Raw genomic sequence first — 22297 nt, forward strand, 5'->3', positions numbered from 1 at the left:
AAATGCCACTAATTACTGCATTTAAGGTACTTTTACTTGTAAAGAAGTCAAGGATAACATTGGATACTTTTACTGAAGTAATACTTTTGCCAATTTTTACGACTTTAACCCAGTTACATTTAATGTAAAAGTAAAAAGTGGGAGATTCAAATGACAATTCCTCAGTAAACCAAATGAAACAGCAAAACTGAGCACAGGATTTTGTTATTGCTAACAGGGGAGAGTGTGGTGCAGTGGTTATAGCTCCAGCCTCAGCACCCTGGGGTTGTGGGTTCAAACCCACGCTGCTCCTTATGACCCTGGTCAATTCACTTAATCCCCCCCATTGACCCAGGTACATTACGGTATATAGATTATGACCCCATAGGGACAGACAGGGAAAATACTTGAGTACCTGAATAAGAACATAAGAATATCCTTACTGGGTCAGACCAATGGGCCATCAAGCCCAGTAGCCTGTTCTCACGGTGGCCAATCCAGGTCCCTAGTACTTGGCCAAAACCCAAAGACTAGCAACATTCCATGCTACCAAGCCAGGGCAAGCAGAGGCTTCCCCCGTGTCTTTCTCAATAACAGACTATGGACTTTTCCTCCAGGAACGTGTCCAAACCCTTCTTAAAACCAGCTACGCTATGCGCTCTTACCACAACCTCTGGCAACGCATTCTAGAGCTTAACTATTCTCTGAGTGAAAAAATATTTCCTTCTATTGGTTTGAAAAGTATTTCCCTGTAACTTCGAGTGTCCCCTATCTTTGTAATTTTTGACAGAGCAAAAAAATCAATCCACATGTACCTGTTCTAATCCACTCAGGATTGTGTAGACTTCAATCATATCCCCCCTCAGCCGTCTCTTTTCCAAGCTGAAGAACCCTCACCGTTTTAGTCTTTCCTCATACGAGAGGAGTTCCATCCCCTTTACCATCTTGGTCGCTCTTCTTTGATCCTTTTCTAGCGCCACTATATCTTTCTTGAGATAGGAAGACCAGAATTGAACGCAATACTCCAGGTGAGCTCACACCATGGAGCGATACAGGGGCATTATAACATTGATATAAACCATTCTGAGCTCCCCTGGGAGAATGGTATAGAAAACTGAATAAATAGTGTGAAAAGTTTCAGCCTCTGATAATCAGAGCTGGTATTGTGATGTCATAATGCCTCATTCCACCAATAAGAGCCAACCTCATCAGTGATGTCACAATGGCTTCATTGTTCTATAGTTGGCTCACTTTTACTACAGTTTGATTTCTAAAGTGGTGCAGTGGTTAAAGCTACGACCTCCGCACCCTGAGGTTATGGGTTCAAACCTACGCTGCTCCTTGTGATCCTGGGCAACTCACTTAATTCCCCCCCCCCCGCCAAAATGCCCCAGGTATGTTAAATAAAGTGTGAGCTCACCAGGACAGATAGGAAAAAATGCTCGAGGACCTGAATAGATTCATGTAAACTGTTCTGAGCTCCTCTGGGAGAACGGTCTAGAAAACTGAATAAGTAAATGTTGCTGTTTAGTGAATATAGCCTATAAGAGTGGAGTTGGGTCACTTTAAAGCGGAGATGACGCTGAAGCCGGCAGCAATTCTTGATGAGCAGATGTTGCAATACTTTGAATTTTTACTCAAAGGCATTATTTTAGGCACATTTTTAATTTGTCTCTCAAAATTCTTTTTACTTAAGGATCAAAATACGCATTTACCTTCCCTTACGTCGTTTGACCTCCCTTCATTGAACTGACATTTTTTTTGACTGCCGCTCCCCAAACATGGAATTATTTGCCTCTTTACCTTAGAGAAGAAACTCTACTGGAGAGATTTAAAGATTTCTCTCTCTAGAGGCTTTGGAAAAAGAACAAGAATAATTGGATAGATCCGTCCACCTCCCCACAGTCTTTGTCACATTTTAGACTGCTCTTAATCCCTTCCCTAAAGTTCTTCCCCATTGATGTGCTTTTCTAAAAAAATTGACGTTCTTCCTTTTATCCTCCCTAAAAAAAAGTCTGACGTGTACTGTCTGTCGTTTATATGTTTCAAGAAATTTCTTAGAAGCGTTTTAATCAAATTTTAATAAAACTTGAAACGACGCTGGAGATTGCATGGCATAGATTTGCATCAGCTGAAGACTCAGCACATCCCGAAAAATGAGACTGTGGAGTCCCAAGGACGGGTTTAGAAAGTTTCAAGAACATTTCTCTGTATATCTATTGCAAAGTTAATAAAATGCAGGGAAAGGGACTTGTATACTGCCTTTTTGTTGCTTTGGCATTTCAAAGATACCTCTTTGATAAATTTCTCTAGCTCCCTCCCTCCCTCCCAAACTACTAAACTCGACCCCGCCTCCCTTCCTTCCCTTTCCTCTCCCTACTCACCTTTGTACCTCTTCTCCCCCGGTTTTTCCTATCCCCTTTCTGCACTCCCTCGTAATTGTTATTGGATTATTTTATAATTGCTACTGTTTATATTATATACTTGACAACTAACTCTCTGTATCTTCACTGTATATGTACAGTCTCTTCTCCTGTAAACCGCTCTGAACTGTTCTGTGGTATTGCGGTATACAAAAATAAAGTTATTATTATTATTATTATTATTAAGTGTCTTGCCCTGGGTCACAAGGAGCAGCACTGGGATTTGATTTCGCAGGCACCAGCTCAACCAGTGAGCCACAGCCCTTCTAATGGTCAAACTCCACCAAGGAGAGATCAATAAGGTGCTCTCTTTGCTTCTTCCAAGCCCCCCAACAGCCCCAAGGCTAACTCCAGGGCAGAGCCACTTCCATCGTTTCCATTTTGCTTTCAAAGGACCACAAGTATTAACTGAGAGGCCAAGTTACCCAGTTCCAGGCTGAAGACTTATGGACAGTTCTGGATTTCTGACCAGCACTGATTTTAATGGGCAAAACTGGCACTATACGGTAAATCCCACACTACTTTGGGATGCAAGTTCAAAAGCAGAACTGGCCAAAAAGTCTGCTGCCTAGAACTAAGCATCTTGGCACCTCTGTATTAAGCAGGGATCATGCCAGCTCACCCAGAACAGCGTAAAGATGCTAATCCAGTACTGGTTTTTGCCAGCTTTTCTTTCAGAATGTGGAACTACATCTCCCTATATGCAATGGGGCAAAGCAAGGACTGGATCAGTGGGTGAAACTCCACTTATTTATTTTGTACAACTTGATATACCATTTTAATTTGACAATATCAAGATGGTTTACAACAAATGGAAATAACTATAAACTTCACACATAGAGCGACAACCACACCACAGAATCACGAAAGGAAGGAGAAATGAATGGTACATAATTCCTACAAACAACTGTGCCAAAAATGAACCAGAGACTTCCAACAGTCTACACAAAAGAAAGAAGTAAAATTCTTCAGAAAAAATATATAAAATAAATAATCCTGTACTACTTTTATGGGTGGAGAAGGCTGTCCCAAGTAGATGGTTGCACGAGGACAGACATTTCAGCCATCTGCATTGGAATTTAACCTGGGGTTACCAGTGTCCAGGAAAACCCAGAGCCGCGTCTGGAGGGCTTTTAAGCATGCGTGGAGGCCCTCCAGATGTGGTCCGGACTCAGGGGAGGACGAGACGAGGTTTGTGTGGGGGTGGGGTTGGGGACAGGGCCACATGTCCTCTTTTTTGCACAAACAAATCTGGTAACCCCTAATTTAAGCCATCCCCATAATTGATCTCCTCCATTCCCACAGGAGTCCATGCTATTATTTACTCTGTCATCTGGTTCCTCCCAACTCCAACAGCCTCCCAAGGTATTTTGGATGGGGTTCACGTCGAGTGTGCCAAGCCTCTTTCTAATGCTCCAATCACCGCTCTGAAACGCTGCCATGAACTTTCCTGATGGAGTCACCAGAGATTTAGACCACACTCCTGTGGGAATCCCACTGCAACTTCTTCTGCATGAATCACATGGAAACTTGTTGCATGCATGCAAAAATCCTGCGGGTTCATTTCTGTGCAGTTTAGTCTCAAGGTTATCGGCCACTCCTCCAGGTGAACCTTCAGCTGTGTCCCCTCCTCCTGTAGCAGCATCCCCCCTTTCCCTCCCTATCCCCTTTCAGGTGGCCAGCGTTCATCCTCTTCTGTTCTTACCCTCGCTGCTACTGCCAGTCCGACCCTAAAGCAGTGCAAGAGCAGCTATCCCAGGGCTCTGAACAGAGGTTGTAGCTAGACAGAGAGCAAGGTAGGTTCACCATTGGCTGCAGAAAAAGGAGGACGGATTAAAACATCTGGGTTTTACTTCCACTGAAAGCAATGGATGTCTCAATCCATCCTCCTTTTTCTGAAGCCATATGGTAACCCTAATGCAGGCGTAGGCAATTCCGGTCCTCGAGAGCCACAGGCTTTCAGGTTATCCACAATGAATATGTATGAGATGGATTTGCATGCACTGCCTCCTTGAGATGCAAATCTATCTCATGCATATTTATTGTGGATATCCTGAAAACCAGACCTGGCTCCGGCTCTCGAGGACCGGAATTGCCTACCCCTGCCCTAGTGCAAGGGAAGCAGCCACCCCCCTGCCCAATGGATTTTGAATGAAATGGTGCCTTTGCAGATTAGCCCTTCAGCCCATTTCAATGATGCAACTTCCTCTTTCGTCAGAGGCAGGCCAGCCTAGCAAAGGCCCCGAGGCTGCCTGATGAAACCGCGTCTAAATTAATCCTAGCGGCAGATCTGTGGCCAAGTTAAAAGCACACTGAACTACCGCTAGAGACAGGAGAAGTACTGCTTGGCAGGGGAGGAGGGAAAGGGAAGGGAGAAGGGGTACTGCTGGACAGGGGGAAAGGGGAGGATGAAGGGAGAAGGGGTACTGCTGGACCTGGCAGAAGGGGTGGGAAAGGAAAGATGCTACACACCGGAGGGGAGGGTGAGATGGTAGATGGGGAGAGAGCATATTAGCTATGAGTGGGGTTGGAGGGAGGGAAGAAAGGAAAATTGTTACAGGAGGAGTGAGAGTGATGAGAGAGGGAGAAATGGTGAATGGAGAGAGAACATAGGTTGGGGAGTGGGAAGGAAGGATGTCACTCAAGAGAAGAGGCAAGGAGAGAGAGAAAATGTGCAGGAGGCAGAAAGGGTTGGACTCATGGAGAGGGTGAGATGGATGGGGGAGGACAGAAAAGAGAAATGTCACACTTGGGGAAAGGGGGAGAGGGCAGAGAGTGAAAAGTTGGACTCATGGAGGGAGAGAGACATGTTGGTTAGGGGAGGGAAGGAGGAGAAGAAGCATGCAAGAGGAAGAGAGAAAGAAATGGACTGGTGGAAAGGAGGGAGAAATGCTGGACTGGGAGGGGGGCCAGAAAGGAGGAAGGGAAGGGAGATGGACTGCAGGGGGCAGAAAAGAGGAAAGGAGAGAGAAATGTTACCCTGGGGAAGAGGGGTGGGGAGGAAAGATGACTAAAGGAAGGGAGAGATTCCAGACCAGGGAATGGAAGGGAAGGAGGGGAATCTGGTATCACTATAGAAATAATAATAGTAGTAGCAGTAGTAGAGAGGGATGCCAGATTATGGGAATGACAGGAGAGAGATATCAGACTGGGAAGGGGGAAAGGAAGGAGAGAGATGACGGACTACTGGGAGGGGGGGGGGAAGGAGAGAGTTAGGCAGGGACAGTAAGACATGGAAAATTAGATTTTGAGAAGAAAGCAGAAAAATTGAATGTTATAAGTTAATGCCAAAGATGGATGCAGGGCAGAAAGTGAAGGAAAAACTAGTCAATGGATAAGAAGGCCCTGGAAACATAGTTAAAAGCACAGAAAAATAAAATCACCAGACAACAAAGGTAGGGAAATTGATTTTATTTTCAATATAGTGATTGAAATGTGTCAGTTTTGAGAATTTGTATCTGCTGTGTATATGAAAAATGAATGGAAAAAAACTGTAATACAATTAGGAATGGGGGCGGGATCTGGGGCAGAGCTTGGGTGGGTCTGTGGTTTGGGGGTTCTCAGCTGCTATTTGTTAGACTTCCCTACTGGCATTTCAGGGCCTGTCTGGAGGACCGCTGCGCATGCGTGGATGTGAATGTGATGATGTCCTCATGGCGCAAGAAAGTTTGAGAGAGCCTGTTGTATCCCAAGTGACCCCAGCTTAAAAAGGCATGAAGACCAGGGAGAGGGAGCTGAATGGAATTCATCTTGCACTAGTGAAAAGGGGAGGAGCTAAGCTTGCACTAGTGAAAAGGGGAGGAGCTAAGCTAGGCTGATTGATTCTCTGCTTTTCTTTTTTTCAGAAGTACACACTCTTCAACCAAGGAGCACATCAAACCTCAGTCTGGTGCTCCAATGACCTCCCTCTCTGCACTGCAAGCTTCATTCTAGGGTTCTTTCTCTTTCGTGTACACACCTCACTCTGCTGCGCCACTAGAATTTCCCTCGGTGCGTTCCAAGCCTCACTCTGCTGCGGCACCAGCCTCTTTCGCTGTGTATTACAAGCCTCATACTGGTGCTCCAATAGTATCTCTTGGTGTGTTCTAAGCCTCGTTCAGGTGCTCCACTAGCGTTCTCGGAGTGGATCAAACCTCGTTCTGGTGCTCCAATTGCCTGTCTCCTGGCGTTCCAAGCCTCATTGTGGCGTCTGTCCCTGATGTTAATAATGAAAGTGGTTCTCGGGGCTCTGAAGCTTTGTCGTGTAAGTGTCTCAAGTGGGATTACTGTGGGCGAAGGAGCTTTTAGCATGCACCGTATTGGGATGCTTCCTTTTTTGTGGGGAGGGGGAGGGGCAAGTCTGAAGGCTCATTTGGGCCTCCTGTTTCTGTTGGGGACTCTGGACTGATGCAGTCCATCTCCAAGAATTGCTTCTCCTCAGATCCTCAGCCTTCCTGGGAACACGTTTTCCTAGTGTCTTCCTGGGCAGGATGCTTTCAAACATTCTCCTTATCTTTCTGAGTACCTGTATACATTTGCACAGTTCTCTAAGCCTCATTTTTGTTAGGTTTTCTCATTCATGTGATATAAATATGCTTTTTTGCTGTGCTCGAGCTTCAGTATTCAAAAAAGACATTGAGCATTTGATGATCCCTGTAATGTTTCTAGTAAATCTGGTTTCTGTTCTGATTTCTCCCTAAGGATCATCAGGCATATTAAACTCCACTACTGGGAGCAAAGATCATCACTAGAATGGACTCTCACTTCGTTAAGGTGGAATTCAAAATAAAGAGAGAATGATTTACAGTTTAGTTGCATGAAAAGAATTTGTAGCTCCTCCTAACAATTCGCTCCTCCACCAGCATGACCCTGAGGGTTAGAGAGCTGGGAGGGTAAGTTCAGCGCTTGCTGGAGTTGACGCTTTAGCTTACAAAGGAAATAACAGTACTAAAGGGGGTACTATAGCTTGAATGTTGTGCAGTTCTATAGGGTGGAAAACTTGTAACTGGCAAAATCCCTGGGATTAAACAGATTTTATGTTGCTTTTCTAGGAATAAGCAGTGGATTTCCTCAAGCCCATCTTAAATGGCTTATGGTAATAATAATAATAATAATAACTTTATTCTTATATACTGCCAACAATCTTGCGACTTCTAGGCGGTTTACAGTGAGGTGAAACTGTACAGTCAGTGAATTACAGAGTATAACAGTGACCATCTGATATTAACAACATTAATAATAACAACAGTTTATATACTGCCGGACCGGGAAGTTCCGTGCTATTTACAATGAGTTAGAAAAGTTTCATTAATTGATTGGGACATTCATAGATTAGAGATTAGAGGTTAACAGTTTGCAAGATCAGATATGGGTGGAATTACGAAGGGGGCTATTGTCCTTGTTCGTTACCTATGTAATTCAAGAACAGGTATGTTTTTAGGTGTCTCCTAAATTCGCTATAGTTGTTTGAGTGTGTGATTAGTTTTCCTAGGTCTTTGCCCCATAAGGCTGCTTGGTACGATAAAAGTTGTTGATGATGTCTCTTATATCTGCATCCTCTAGCCCAGGGGTGTCAAAGTCCCTCCTCGAGGGCCGTAATCCAGTCGGGTTTTTAGGATTTCCCCAATGAATATGCATTGAAAGCAGTGCATGCACATAGATCTCATGCATATTCATTGGGGAAATCCTGAAAACCCGACTGGATTCCGGCCCTCGAGGACCAACTTTGACACCTGTGCTCTAGCCGGTGGGGAAACAAATTTCAGGTGTGTGCTTCTCTCATGTCTGTTAGTTGGGAATGAGAAGAGGTCTATTATATATTTAGGGGCTAGACCTGATAATACCTTAAAGCAGAGACATCCTAGCTTGAACTTCGTGCGTGCCTCCATTGGCAGCCAGTGCAGGAGTCGGTAGGAAGGGGTTATGTGATCGGACTTCTTCAACCCGAAGATCAACCTGACTGCTGCATTTTGTATAAGTTGTAGTCTCTGCATTTGCTTCCGAGAGATTGCCAGATGGGTAATGTTGCAATAATCAAGGTGGCTTAGTATTAGGGATTGTACCAGAATTCTGAATGCTGAGGTGTCGAAGTATGCTCTAATGGACCTAAGTTTCCAGAGGGTAAAAAATCCTTTTCTGACTAGGGAGTCTACATGGTCTTTCATAGTTAGACCTTGGTCCAGTATTACCCCTAGAACCTTCGTTGTTGGTTGAATAGGGTAATTGAGTTTGTTAATGAGTAGTGATTCTGTCGTGTTATGTGGGTGTGGCGAGGCTATAAAGAATTTAGTTTTATCTGAATTGAGCTTGAGTTTGAATTCTGTGGTCCATTGTTCCATCAGGTTTAGTGCTTCTGTTGCTGTGGGGGTGATTTCGGAGGGAGACGTAGTAAACGGGATAATGATTGTAAAGTCATCCGCGTAACTGAATACTTTTATACCTCGCTGGGCCAGCTGCATGCCTAGTGATGATATATAGACGTTGAAGAGTAGAGGGGATAATGGGGACCCCTGTGGAACGCCTGATGGGTTTCTCCATGTTTTAGAGAGGTTGCAGTTGAAGTGTACCTGATAGGTGCGGGCCGTAAGGAATCCTCGGAACCAGTCAAGTACCTCACCTCCAATGCCGATCGCGTCTAAACATTGTAGTAATTTTTTGTGGTCCACTAAGTCGAAGGCCGAGCTCATGTCAAATTGCATGATTAAGGCGTTATGGCCCTTGGTGAATAGGTTGCGTAAGTGTTCTAGGATCGCTGCTATCACCGTCTCAGTGCTAAACAGAGGTCTGAAGCCGGACTGGGTTTCGTGTAGTAGAGAAAACTGGTCAAGGTAGTCCATCAATTAGGTATGTACTAAACCTTCCATTATTTTTACGAAGAATGGAATGGACGCTACCGGTCTGTAATTGGTTACTGATGTTAGGGAGTGTTTGCGATTTTTTGGAATTGGGGTGATTATAATGTGACCGTTATTCGTTAGGAATTTCCCGTTTTTGAACTTATTGGTCATACAGCTCCATAGTGTTAGTTTAAAGTCTAAAGGAGCTGCTTTCATAATGTTGGGGGGACAGGGATCTAGAATGCAGTGTGATTTAGTATATTTATTATAGAGTTTTATGAAGTTATTCCATTCTGGATCTTGAAATGAGTTCCAAAACATATCCCCTGGTATTTCATTTCCATGTGTGTTGGCTATTTGATGTGCTTGTGTGTTGATTGTTGGGTACGTGTTCCTTAGGTTCACAATTTTTGAGTCAAAGTGTTGTGCTAGATCGTCTGCTGATGGGAGTTTTGTGTCGTGCATGGATTGATTGTGGCGTGTGGTATCAAATAAATTTGTGACCAGGTTAAACAGTTCTTTAGTGTTGATTCCTTTTGAACTCGTGTTGGATGTGTGTATTTTGGATGAGTAGAATGTTTTTCGTTTTTCTTTTATCAGTTGTTTGTAGTCCTTTATGTTGGATCTCCAGTTGTTCCGGTCTGGTGTTTCTCCCGTTTTGTTCCAGATCCTTTCTAGTCGTCTTACTGATTGTTTCATTTTTAATAGTTCAGAGTCAAACCATTTATTATATTTATTTGAGCATTTTGTTCTGTTTCGTTTAGGGGCTATTTTATCTAAGATGGATGTGCTTGTTTTTGACCACTGTTCCAAGAACTCATCCCCTTCATTTATCTCCTCGCGCGATTCATAGTGTGCCCAGAATTCCTCTGGGTTGATGTGGCTTCTTGTGAGATGTTCTTTTATTTTTATCTTTGGGTGAGTTTTTTCTTTTGGTTGATTCCAGATTAAGTTAAAGTAGTAGGTGAAATGATCGGACCAGATGTCGTGGTACCAGATGCCGTCGGATATGGAAATAGTGGGGTTTAGGATTTCTTTTGAGGACATAGATACCAAGTCTAACTGATGGCCTTTCTCATGAGTTTGTGTGGGTTACCATATGTCGGGAAACCCAGACATGTCCTCTTTTTAGAGGACTGTCTGGGTGCCCAGGCAGATTTTCAAAACCCAGCAGTTTGTCTGTGTTTTGGAAGGCCCCAAGCTTGAGGCTGCATCAGGAGGGCCTCCGTGCACACGCCTGCCCTCTTCCAAAGATATAAAATACAAGTGCATGTTTAACTCGCTACTCACCTACCTTGGCACTGGAACAGTCTTCCAGTATTTATCAAGACAGAACCTAACTTCCCTAGATTTTGAATTAAACTGAAGACTTTCCTTTTTGAGAATTACTACTCCTTCTAATAATAATTATTTCTATAGCGCTATCAGACGTACGTACAGAGTTACAAAGAAAACAGTCCCTCCTCGAAAGAGCTTATAATCTAAACAGACAAGACAGACAAACAAGATGCAATGGATACAGTTAAGGGGAATGGTTAATCAGCTAGCTGGGTTGGAGGGCAGAGGAGTAGGGTTAAGGATTGAAGGCTATAGCAAAAAGTTATGTTTTCAGTTTGCTTTTAAACAAGGGAAGGGGCTTGACGGACAAACTCGGGTAATTTATTCCAGACATAGGGGGCAGATAGACTTCATTCCTTTCATCTGACTTCCCTTTATGCCTGGAATAAATGACCTGGGTCTGTCTGCCACGACCCTCCCCTGTTCAAAAGTAGGCTGAAAACCCACTTTTTCAGACAGCCTTCATCTCTTAACCTACTCCCCTCTGCTCACCATCCTAGCCAGCAGTTTAACCATTCCCTACCTTGGCATCCTGTTTGTCTGTCTTGATTGTTCAGATTGTATGCTCATTCGAGCAGGGACTCTCTCCTTTGTGACTGTACAGCACTGTGTACGCTTGGTAGCGCTGTAGAAATAATTAAATAGTAGTAGTAGAGCAGGTATTTATTTATTTAATTTGATTTGTATTCCATTCTCTTGGGGGCTCAGAACGGGTTACAATTGACATTCACAAAAAATTACAGGACAAAGGCATTCCTAGAAGAGACAGGAGAGTGAGACAAGAAGGGAGGGGAGGGGCAGGAGGAGAAGAGTAGGGAGTAGGCTGATCGTTAGCACTGTTCAAGGGAGGGGAGGGGCGGGAGGAGGAGAGCAGGGAGTAGGCTGATCGTTAGCACTGTTCAGGTGAAGAGATGGGTCTTCACCATTTTCTGGAAGGTCATTAGCGAGACTTCAGATCTTATCTGGGCGGGCAGCTGATTCCAGAGACTGGGGATGAAGTGGCTGTATAAGCATTTATGAGCCGTTTCCATTAGAAGGGATCTTCCTTCAGGGATGTGCAGATGTTTCTCAGTTTCAGAGCAGAGTGAGCGGGCAGGAGTGTACTGTGGGAGTTTGGATATGATGTAGGCTGGTGGTGGTGAGGTGGAATCTCTTGTAGGCCATTACGAGGGCTTTGAATACACAGCGCTTGTTAATCGGCAGCCAGTGTTCCTCATGGAGGACTGGGGAGATGGGGTCATGGTAGTCGAGGTCATGTAGGAGGCGGATTGCAGAGTTCTGCATGCGTTGGAGGTGCTTGCGTTCTTTGGCGGTGATTCCTTTGAAGATAGAGTTGCAATAATTCATTCTGGAGAGTGCATAGACATAGGCTACATCAGCTAGCACCAGCTACTTTGTTGGCTGGTGTCGAGGAATTTGCTTCATATTAAAGATGCTCATTCACCCACAGAGTTACAGAGCTGACTGCTATGTTGTAGAGGAGTGTAGCTTCTGCAGTAGACACAGAGTTCACTTTTTAGAACGAAGGGAGCAAAGGTTGTTGTGCAGCTAAAGAACCAGTGTATGCTTGACTCTTGCAGAGGACTTCTACATCTGCATATGTATGAAGGGTTATTTGTTTATTAGAAACATAGAAACATGATGGCAGATAAAGGCCAAATGGCACATCCAGTCTGCCCATCCGCAGTAACCATTATCTCTTCCCCTCTCTCTAAGAGATCCCATGAATCCCACAGTCTCTGTCTCCACCTCCTCTTCTGGGAGACTGTTCCAAGCATCTACCACCCTTTTTGTAAAAAAAGATTACTCCGGAATCTGCCACCTCTTAACTTCATCCTATGTCCTCTCATTCCAAAGCTTCCTTTCAAATGAAAGAGACCCGACTCTGGTGCATTTACTCCACATAGGTATTTAAATGTCTCTATCATATCTCCCCTGTCCCGCCTTTTCTTCAAAGTATACAGATTAAGAACATAAGAATAACCTTACTGGGTTAGACCAATGGTCCATCAAGCCCAGTAGCCCGTTCTCATGGTGGCCAATCCAGGTCACTAGCACCTGGCCAAAACCCAAGGTGAAGCAATATTCCATGCTACCAATACAGGGCAAGCACTGGCTTCTCCCTGGTCTTTCTCAATAACAGACTATGGACATTTCCTCCAGGAACTTGTCCAAACCTTTCTTAAAACCAACTATGTTATCCGCTCTTACCACATCCTCTGGAAACGCGTTCCAGAGCTTAACTATTCTGTGAGTGAAAAAAATTTTCCTCCTATTGGTTTTAAAAGTATTTCTATGTAACTTCATCGAGTGTCCCCTAGTCTTTGCAATTTTTGACAGAGTGAAAAAACAATCCACTTGTACCCATTCTACTGCGCTTAGAATTTTGTAGACTTCAATCATATCTCCCTAATCGTTTTAGTCTTTCCTCATACGAGAGGAGTTCCATCCCCTTTACCATCTTGGTCGCTCTTCTTTAATCCTTATAAGAACATAAGATTTGGGTCAGACCAGTGGTCCATTGTGCCCAGCAATCCGCTCCCGCGGCAGCCCTTAGATCAAAGACCAGTGTCCTATTTGAGTCTAGCCTTACCTGCATATGTTCTGTTCCAATAGGAACTTATCCAACCTTTTCTTGAATCCCTGGAGGGTGTTTTCCCCTATAACAGCCTCCGGAAGAGTGTTCCAGGTTTCTACCACTCTCTGGGTGAAGAAGAACTTCCTTACGTTTGTACAGAATCTTTTCCCTTCTAACTTTAACGAGTGCCTTCTTGTTCTCTTCACTTTGGAGAGGGTGAACAATCTCTCTTTCTCTACTAAGTCAATTCCCTTCAATATCTTGTAAGCTTCTAGTACCTAATTTCACTTGGATTATCGATTTTTTTGTGAACTGAGTCGAGCGCCTTTTGGGGATATGACACAGTATATAAATCCAAGATTTAGATCAGATTAGATTCTTGTGGTATACGTTTTTATGGAAATGATGTGAACTTTTGAGGGTTGGTTAGTCTATATGAAACCTCTCTGTAATATTTTTTAATATGTCTTCACCAGAGTTTGGACATGCTCCAGTTTGGTGTGTTGTAAAGTTTGTTGATTTTTGCATCCTTATCCACGAATAAAACATTTTGTTTTCTGAACCTTGCCCTCCAAGGTGGGGATGGTGGTTACTGTATATCCTCTGTTACATATTTTCTGTTTACAGTGTGTCCACTTTATGGGGCTGGTGCCATGTTTCTGACTTCTCCCTTCTGATTCTTGCCCCCGTCCCTGTCATTTACCTCCCCCATTCCTTGCCATCCTTTTTGAAAGATTCTTGTCTTTTTCTCCGCAGGTCATCTTGGACATCTAGTGATGCAGTTCCCAGAGTCTCTGTTTCCTGGGTTTTACAAAGTTGGCCCCTCTGCCCGAGACCCATCCTGTGGCCCCTTGGTGTCTGGGTGGGGAGAGTACAGAAATGTCCGGCTAGGCGAAAGCAGCGGTGATTCTAAGGTGAGACTAGTATAGTTTGTGCTTTCTGCCACAGAGAAAACAACATACTTGCACCTTTCCAAACATTCAGAGACTTTGTGTTCTGCTGCAATCAGATATTTATTCTTTATGGTTTCTGTCTTCCCTCTCTCTTGCAGGCTGGGTTCACCTGTCAGCCGCTTTATAAGAAGGATGGCAATGGGTGGGAGCCAACTCAGGCTGTGGCTTGTCCCATCCTTCCTCTCAATGCAGGTAAGAGAGTGGCATAGAGCAGTGCCTTCCTTCCCTGGGTGTTGTGATCCTTTCAGTTCTGGTGTGAAATTTTAGTCGTGGGAGCAGCTGTGCAGGAAGAAACCTTTAGAGTTAGTTACAAAAAAAGTTAACCTTAATGCCCTCTGTCCAAAGGGTTATGGTACGAGAGGGTGCTGATAAGTTCTTGGCTTTGTAAAGAAAACAACAAGCGATGGGATTGGAAAAAAACCAACATATTCATCACTGAGCTCCACATACTTATTATGACTTGGTTTTTTTTAACTTCTTTAATTCATCCAAGAAAAATTATTTTGGTTGTGTTGGCAACCACAGCTAATGTGTGTTTGTGTGTGTTGGGGGCGGGGGTGAGACCTATTTGGCAACACTGCTGTTCAGAGAGGGGGTAAAGTATATTTTTTAGTTTGAGGGGGTAATGCTTTTTACTTTGTTTCTGGGGAATCTGTTACCTCTTGCCTGCTGTTATTGATAGGATTGTGCATCACTCTTACAGGTGGTAATATCCCCCGAGTGACTCCCCAGGACCTAATGTACAAAGAGCACATTCAGCATCACTACAGGAGGACTAGAAAATCCCAAGTGATTCTTGACTTCGCCAAGCAGGTACCACGCAGAGCGGCATCGGTGCTGATGAAGGACAGGCGTAACATGAATGCCTTGACATCAGTCCTAATCTTCTGTTTGTCTATTGAGACATTTGCCATCCTGCTGTCTCAGGCTTGCCATGTTACATGTTCCAGGGCATCCCTCGCATGTATTGTGTGCATGCCAAGGCTTTGCACTTAACTGCCTCACCCATCTCATTTTGCTTGTAAGTTTTAGGCTCCAAGGAATTATATGCATGCTGTGATATCTTCCCTACCCCATCTTGTGTTATACATTTGCTAAGGTATTCTTCCCTGCTCCTTGTCTTATATGTTGCAGAATATATCCCCCCCCTCAATACTACTCAAGTTGCATGTGTTCTGTAGCCTTTCCCCCTCATTGCATGTTTTCTCATTTTTCCTGTTTGTTCTACATGTATAGCATGGTGCTATGCCATCCATATCTTGTGTTACATGTGGGCCAGGGCTTCACCATTGTCAGCTTGACATGTTATTTGCTCTATGGCAGTGTCCCGCAAATTTTGTCTAGCCATGGCACACTAAACGTAGTGCATGGACATTGACATCCACGCATGTGCGAAAGCCCTCCAGATGGGCCCTGAGCCACCAGTGAGGGGTGCCAGTAGGGAAGATGGATGGAGAGGAGAGGCGCTGCCACCGGCTGATTGCCTACAGGATGTGCCTCTCGCAGCGAGAGGCACGTCTTGTAGGCAGTCAGTCGGCGCCTCTCCTTCTCCCCCGTGTCTCGCGGCACACCTGAAATCTCAGGAGGCACATTAGTGTGCCATGCACTGCTCTAGGGCATCATCCCCCCTCCCTACTTCTAGTTTATGTATGTCGAGACTCAGCTCCACCCTGTTTTTTTAAGAGTTTATATAGACTTCCTTAGCATCCTCAACATCCCAGTCTATCAACCAGCAGGTGGAGACAGAAAAACACTGATGTTACCCGAGCTGAACAGTTCTCTGTTTCCAGGAGGTGGAGGACAGATTCTTGTGCAGCTCCTGAATTGTTCTGCTGAGGTTTGCTCCTGAGCCAGTTCTTGGTCTGGTTTTCAGTTGAGCTGGGAGTTTAAGGCTTTCCTACACAGTTTGAGAGGTTTGGCAGCATACCTGATTCTTCTGGATACCTCCCTCCTCCAATCTAAATTCCTTCTTTCAGTGGCTGACATCATTTTCCAAAAATAACATAAGTACCTGAATGTAAAAACCACCTGGACGGTCTTGCATAGAGCGTTATATAAGTACCTTAATAAACCGAAACAATTAGCAACACGGACCACATGTATCAAATAGAAAAGGGTTTATTTACAAAGATAATGTGCAATGTGCGACAGCAGGAAACTTTCAGAACAAGTTAGGATGGTAAAATAAAGTTAGATGGATTGAGACACCCCCTCCCCTACAGACAAAAACCACCTAAAGAGCCCAGAGTGATCACAGGTTTTAGAAAAAGGTATGCAACCTTGGTATGTCTGAGGGTGTTGAGTTGTCTCTTCACATAGGCAGCTGGTGAATAGAATGTTAGGTATAATCAAGAAGGGTATTACAACCAGAATGAAAGAAGTTATCCTGCCATTGTATTGGGTGATGGTGCGCCCGCATCTGGAGTACTGCGTCCATTACTGGTCGCCGTACCTTAAGAAGGATATGGCGCTACTCGAGAGGGTTCAGAGGACAGCGACACGTCTGATAAAAGGGATAGAAAACCTTTCATACGCTGAGAGATTGGAGAAACTGGGTCTCTTTTCCATGGAGAAGAGGAGACTTAGAGGGGATGTGATAGAGACTTATAAGATCATGAAGGGCATAGAGCAGGGGTGTCCAATGTCGGTTCTCGAGGGCCGCAATCCAGTCGGGTTTTCAGGATTTCCCCAATGAATATGCAGGAGATCTATTTGCATGCACTGCTTTCAATGCATATTCATTGGGGAAATCCTGAAAACCCGACTGGATTGTGGCCCTCGAGGACCGACATTGGACACCCCTGGCATAGAGAGAGTAGAGAGGGACAGATTCTTCAAACTTTCTAAAAATAAAAGAACAAGAGGGCACTCGGAAAAGTTGAAAGGGGACAGATTCAAAACGAATGCCAGGAAGTTCTTCTTTACCCAACGTGTGGTGGACACCTGGAATGTGTTTCCAGAGGACGTAATAGGGCAGAGTACAGTACTGGGGTTTAAGAAAGGATTGGACAATTTCCCGCTGGAAAAGGGGATAGAGGATTACTGCACAGGTCCTGGACCTGTTGGGCTGTTGCGTGAGCAGGCTGCTGGGCACGATGGACCTCGGGTCTGACCCAGAGGAGGCATTGCTTATGTTCTTATGGTGATGAGTTTCTTGGTGGTCATGTGACGAAGGGTTGATATTCGTGGTGCTCCGAATGAAATGAAGGCGCATTTCTTATGTAAATCCTTATCAGAAGTAGTGAATCCATCATGATTGGCAATTTTGGTTCACACTGTATTGTTGTAATTATGGCAGATCCACAAGAAGCCTTTGTTTCAAATGTGACGTTGTACAACCAGATAAATACTCTTAATTCAAACGAGTGATTGATATAATTTCTCTACCCAAAAAATGAAGTTCTTTCTTAATTGCAAATAGTTCTGCATCTTTGAACGAAGCGTAGTGTCCTTTTGTTACCATAATAAAAAACTTCATTTTAAAGTTGTATAATCTGCTATTAACCTGTGTCTCATCTTTTTTACATCCGAAATGACGTCAGACATTTGTTTTATATATATATATATATACACAAAGGTGTAATGACAAAACCCAAATGCAAATCAAATCAAATCAAATTTGGTTAAATTTCAAGGTGTAAGAACCCTTTAATTACTTTATAAGGTTGACCTTGGAATCGTGATGGCTCTGTCACCTTCCTTTCTTCTTGTCTGTGGCAGGGGACCTTTGCAACTCCTGGCAACCGATGGAAGAACAGACAAAGCTTCACTGCTCTTCCGTTGGGTACAAAGAGAAATGCAGTAGCCGCCTCCAACATAGAGATAAGAACATAAGAACTTCCTCTGCTGGGTCAGACCACTGGTCCATCGTGCCCAGCAGTCCACTCACGAGGTGGCTCTTAGGTCAAAGACCAGTGCCCTAATTGAGACTAGCCTTACCTGTGTATTTTCCGGTTCAGCATGAACTTGTCTAACTTTGTCTTGAATCCCTGGAGGGTGTTTTCCCCTATAACAGCCTCTGGAAGATCATTCCAGTTTTCCACCACTCTCTGAGTGAAGAAGAACTTCCTTACATTTGTATGGAATCTATCCCCTTTTAACTTTAGAGAGTGCCCTCTCGTTCTCCCTACCTTGGAAAGGGTGAACAACCTGTCTATATCTACTAAGTCTATTCCCTTCATTATCTTGAATGTTTCGATCATGTCCCTTCTCAGTCTCCTCTTTCCAAGGGAGAAGAGGCCCAGTTTCTCTAATCTCTCACTGTAGAGCAACTCCTCCAGCCCCTTAGAGATGCCCACTCCTATTAACACCTATCTACCTTTTAGAGTGTAAATTCAATTCCAAACTCCAACCCTCCTTCTAAACACCAATATCTGTCTGTAATTCCCCCACCTGAGCACTGTGTATTGATGCACCTTCTTGTCTTGACTATATTATAAGCTCTTTTGAGCAGGGACTGTCTCTTCCGTGTTTTGATGTACAGTGCTGTGTATGTCTAGTAGCGCTATAGAGATTAGTAATAGTAGTGGTGGAGAATTTGATTTAGGACTTAGGGGCTACCTGAGGATATTTTGGGCATGAAATGTTATCACCCAGGATGTTTGGGAACCTACCAGTGGACCTATTTTCATAGCAGCAGTCTTCTTTTGGAGGGAATAGAAGTCATTCCTCCCAGCGTTCTTGCCCCTCTAGTGCTTCCTGAACCTTGCAGTGATGGGGTCCATTCTTTGAAAACTTGGATAGGAAGCTGGATTTCTTGATGAGTTGTTCTGGACAACTACTGACCAGTGGATGCTGGAGGGATGGAAGCTGAAGTGTTCTTTCTTGGAGTTTTCTTGCAGAAACCTGACCAAGCAAAGATCAGTTTGTAGAACCTCGTCAGTCTAGGGCAGGGGTCTCAAAGTCCCTCCCTGAGGGCCGCAATCCAGTCGGGTTTTTAGTGCATGCACATAGATCTCATGCATATTCATTGGGGAAATCCTGAATACCCGACTGGATTGTAGCCCTCAAGGAGGGACTTTGAGATCCCTGGTCTAGGGAAAGAGAAAGGAGATAGGATTTGATATATGACTATGTCTTCCTGTACCTACCATCAAAGTGGTTTACATATTATATGCAGGTATTTACCCAGAGCCATAAAGAGATGCAGTGGGACTCAAATGCAATTGCCCTGGTTCTCGGGCGACTGCATGAACCATTAGGCTGCCACTCCTCCAAGTCTAGCACCAGTTCCTGTTTCCAAGAGTGAAAGGGGCCTGGGGAGATCTTTCTTTTGTACCACAAAATAGATGAAATAAGGTTCCTTTCAATCTATCCTGGATCTCAAGTCAGTGAATTGCACCCGTCGGGTAAGTCATTCCAGGATGGAGGTCCTTCATGCTTTGAAGTCTTTTGTTCTTCCAGGCAAACTATATGGGAGGAAATTGTTACGTTTCGTGTGGGAGAGCCTTTCTTGGGCTCCAGTTCTTTGTTGTTGAAATACTGACATTGCCTGAGCTGCACGGTACCTAGTAAGGCAGAACCTCTTGTTCTGTGTTTCTCTGTCTCCTCCTGCTGTGGACACAACCCACTAGTTCTGACTGGTTTGTTGGGACTAAAGGAAATAAGATTAGCAGGTAAGACCTAATCTCCCCTTCTAATCTGCTTGATTTAGCCATTAGCTGGTCTCTGTGGATTCTATTATACTATACTTAAAACAGCAAAATGACACAAGAGCTTAATATCAGAATATCCATGCATTAAATCATGAAACATAACATAAATGTTTATTTATATACCACATTAGCCTTTCGGTTCACATCAGGAACAATAATTTTTAACAAATTGGAATAAGACAGTTTTACAAACTCATAAAAAACAATAAATGAAAAATTGAGGTTTGTGATGGGGTCAGATGATGAGTGAAAGTTGTCTAGTCTTGGAGTCAATGAGGGTTCATTTAAAATGGGGTTGTCAGGTTTGGGGAAGAGTTTTCAGGAGCTTCCTAAAATGCATGTATGATGTAGAAGAACGAACCAGATGACTCCATTCTGGATCTTTAGAAGCTACTTGGTAGGATAAGAATTAATTGATGAATCTCTTATGCGAGAAACCTTTAACTGATGGGAAGGAAAAGAGTGACTGGGGTCGTGAAGTCCGCCTGGGTCTGGAAAAAAAGAAATGATTGGTGAGATAATCAGACAATAAACCATATATGAAACATCAAGTCATGCTCCTAGTCAAAAGCCTGCAGGAACAGAAGGGCCGTCAACTGTTTGTGCAGCACGAGATCATTCACCTTTGTTCTCAGGGAGCTGGGAAGGAATTATCAAAGCAAATTGAGAAAGACGTACGTATTGTGTGGCACTGACTTCCTTGTTCTGCTGCCCTTTTGTTTTCCAAGCTGGCCAATTTCTTTCTCGACTACGAGGATGCTGCATTCAGTTCTTTGGCGAAACTTGTAGAAGAAAATTACTATTTGGGAGACAAGTACGTATCGGTAAGCATTATGGAGCAAGAGGAGGCCGAGAGGGATGGGTATTAACGCAGGCCATTTCTATAAAGTTTGGAATTACATGAACAGAGCTGGGTGGAGCACACTGGTATGAAGGTGGATCGATGAAACAAATCTATGTATGTACATATTTTATTTTAAAAATTTCTATACCATTTATTACATAATTTAAAACAAAATCATCATAACATAGACATAGACATACAAATAATCCTCAAAAATCATATCTACAAACTAAAACCATGTTAAAAAAGATCGTGAACAGTTCATCAGCGTTGCCAGGGAGGGCAGTTATTGACTAGAAAAAGGCATCTACAAATAGTTGCGTCTTGAGTAGTTTCCTAAATGTGCCCTTTTCACAACAATTTCGTATTTAGCTCACAAGGGAGTTCCATATTTTAACTTCTGCACAGCAGAAAGTCATTTTACCAGTTTCAACAGGCCTTGGGTTCACATTCGTCTTCAGTAAAGCTAGATTTTCAGAACGTAATGATCTGTTTGGTGTATAACTGAACATGTTAGTTTTAAACAACTCTGGAATGTTTCCATGCAAAAATTGTTATTTGTCTGTTTCTTGTACATTTTGATGATTGTTCTCTCTACTTATGATTTTGAATAGAGGAAAGCGGTGAACCTCATGCTAAAAGCTACAGAATTGCTCAAGTGTGCGCCTCACGCCAAGAACAGAGAGTAAGTCATATTGTTCCCTCTGTCATCTTGTTACATGCCACTTTTTCTTGTGCAGCTGTATACAGATCCTAATGAGTTCCTGGTGAAGTATACAATGCAGCATTAATTCAAATACTCGAGCATTTCAGGCAGCACAGCTTTGTAGGTTTTTATATTTTAATTTTTAAGGGAGGGTATATTTGTTTAATCTTGTTTTTTATGTTTTCTTTTGTTAATGGAGTTCCTTTTTCTTGAAGTTTAAAATTGTAAACCGCTCTGTTGTTGTGAAGTGTATAAGTACCAATGAACATAAGCAGAAAAGGAGCAGGCTTAATTACTGCAAAGTCCGTCAGTCTTTCTTTTTTTTTTTTTCACAGATGCCCATTGGCGTACACTAATCGCAGGCTGCGACTGTTTTCTTACCTGAGTCGTGATTGGCTGTATGAAGTACCTGTTGTATTGCTGGCACAGCGGATCCACGAGGAAATAAAAGAACAGTGGAACTGTCTGCAGTTCAACGAGGCTGCCACTGGGGGAGCCCTCGTCTGGCTGCCTTCCTTGAAACCTGCTCAGTCTGGGAGAGGTTGCCTGGTTTATCCAGCAGGACAGGCTATGAACTGCCTCAGTATCCTTCTGTGACAGAAAAAGGGGGGGGGGGGGCAGAAAATCCAGCTTATAAGGATCACATGGCTCTGCTTACTTAATTGGTCACCCTGCTGCTATGTCTGCCTCACTGTGAGCACCTCTTTTGGAAGTCTCTCTCCAGATTTTCTTCCCAATCCTCTCTTTTCAGCTTTGTATCAGTGGCGTAACCAGATGGCTAATTTTGAGCTGGTGTGCACCAGAAGTTTTCTCTGCACTCCTGTCTTCTCTCCCCCATCTCCCAAATGCAAAATATAAATACCTGAGCCGGTGAGGAACCTTGAGCCCCACCTTCTAAAGACCTTCAGCAGATAGAATGCTTTCCAAGCTCAGCAACCAGCAGCAGCATCCCTGGGCTGCTGCTGCTATTGACCTATGCATGCTCGGGGTTTGCGCGTGTTCTGCCA

General features: G+C 43.8%; 1 protein-coding gene across 6 annotated transcripts in view; it reads left to right on the forward strand.

Moving 5' to 3' along the window:
- Positions 1-22297, forward strand: part of TAF1C (TATA-box binding protein associated factor, RNA polymerase I subunit C) — a 77283-nt gene that overhangs the window by 295 nt on the left and 54691 nt on the right. The window contains exons 1-8 of one of the 6 annotated variants that reach the window (XM_033936792.1): positions 6570-6645; positions 7083-7273; positions 13890-14047; positions 14185-14278; positions 14790-14899; positions 20469-20564; positions 21199-21269; positions 21626-21873. In XM_033936792.1, coding sequence (XP_033792683.1) covers positions 13910-14047; positions 14185-14278; positions 14790-14899; positions 20469-20564; positions 21199-21269; positions 21626-21873 — 757 coding nt within the window. In that variant the 5' untranslated portion in view covers positions 6570-6645; positions 7083-7273; positions 13890-13909. Of the gene's footprint in view, positions 1-8; positions 27-6533; positions 6646-7082; positions 7274-13889; positions 14048-14184; positions 14279-14789; positions 14900-20468; positions 20565-21198; positions 21270-21625; positions 21874-22297 lie in introns of those variants that run through there. The other 5 variants (XM_033936820.1, XM_033936801.1, XM_033936836.1 and 2 more) reach the window with 5 other exon arrangements.

This window comes from Geotrypetes seraphini, chromosome 1 (assembly GCF_902459505.1).
Source record: "Geotrypetes seraphini chromosome 1, aGeoSer1.1, whole genome shotgun sequence".
NCBI lineage: Eukaryota > Metazoa > Chordata > Amphibia > Gymnophiona > Dermophiidae > Geotrypetes > Geotrypetes seraphini.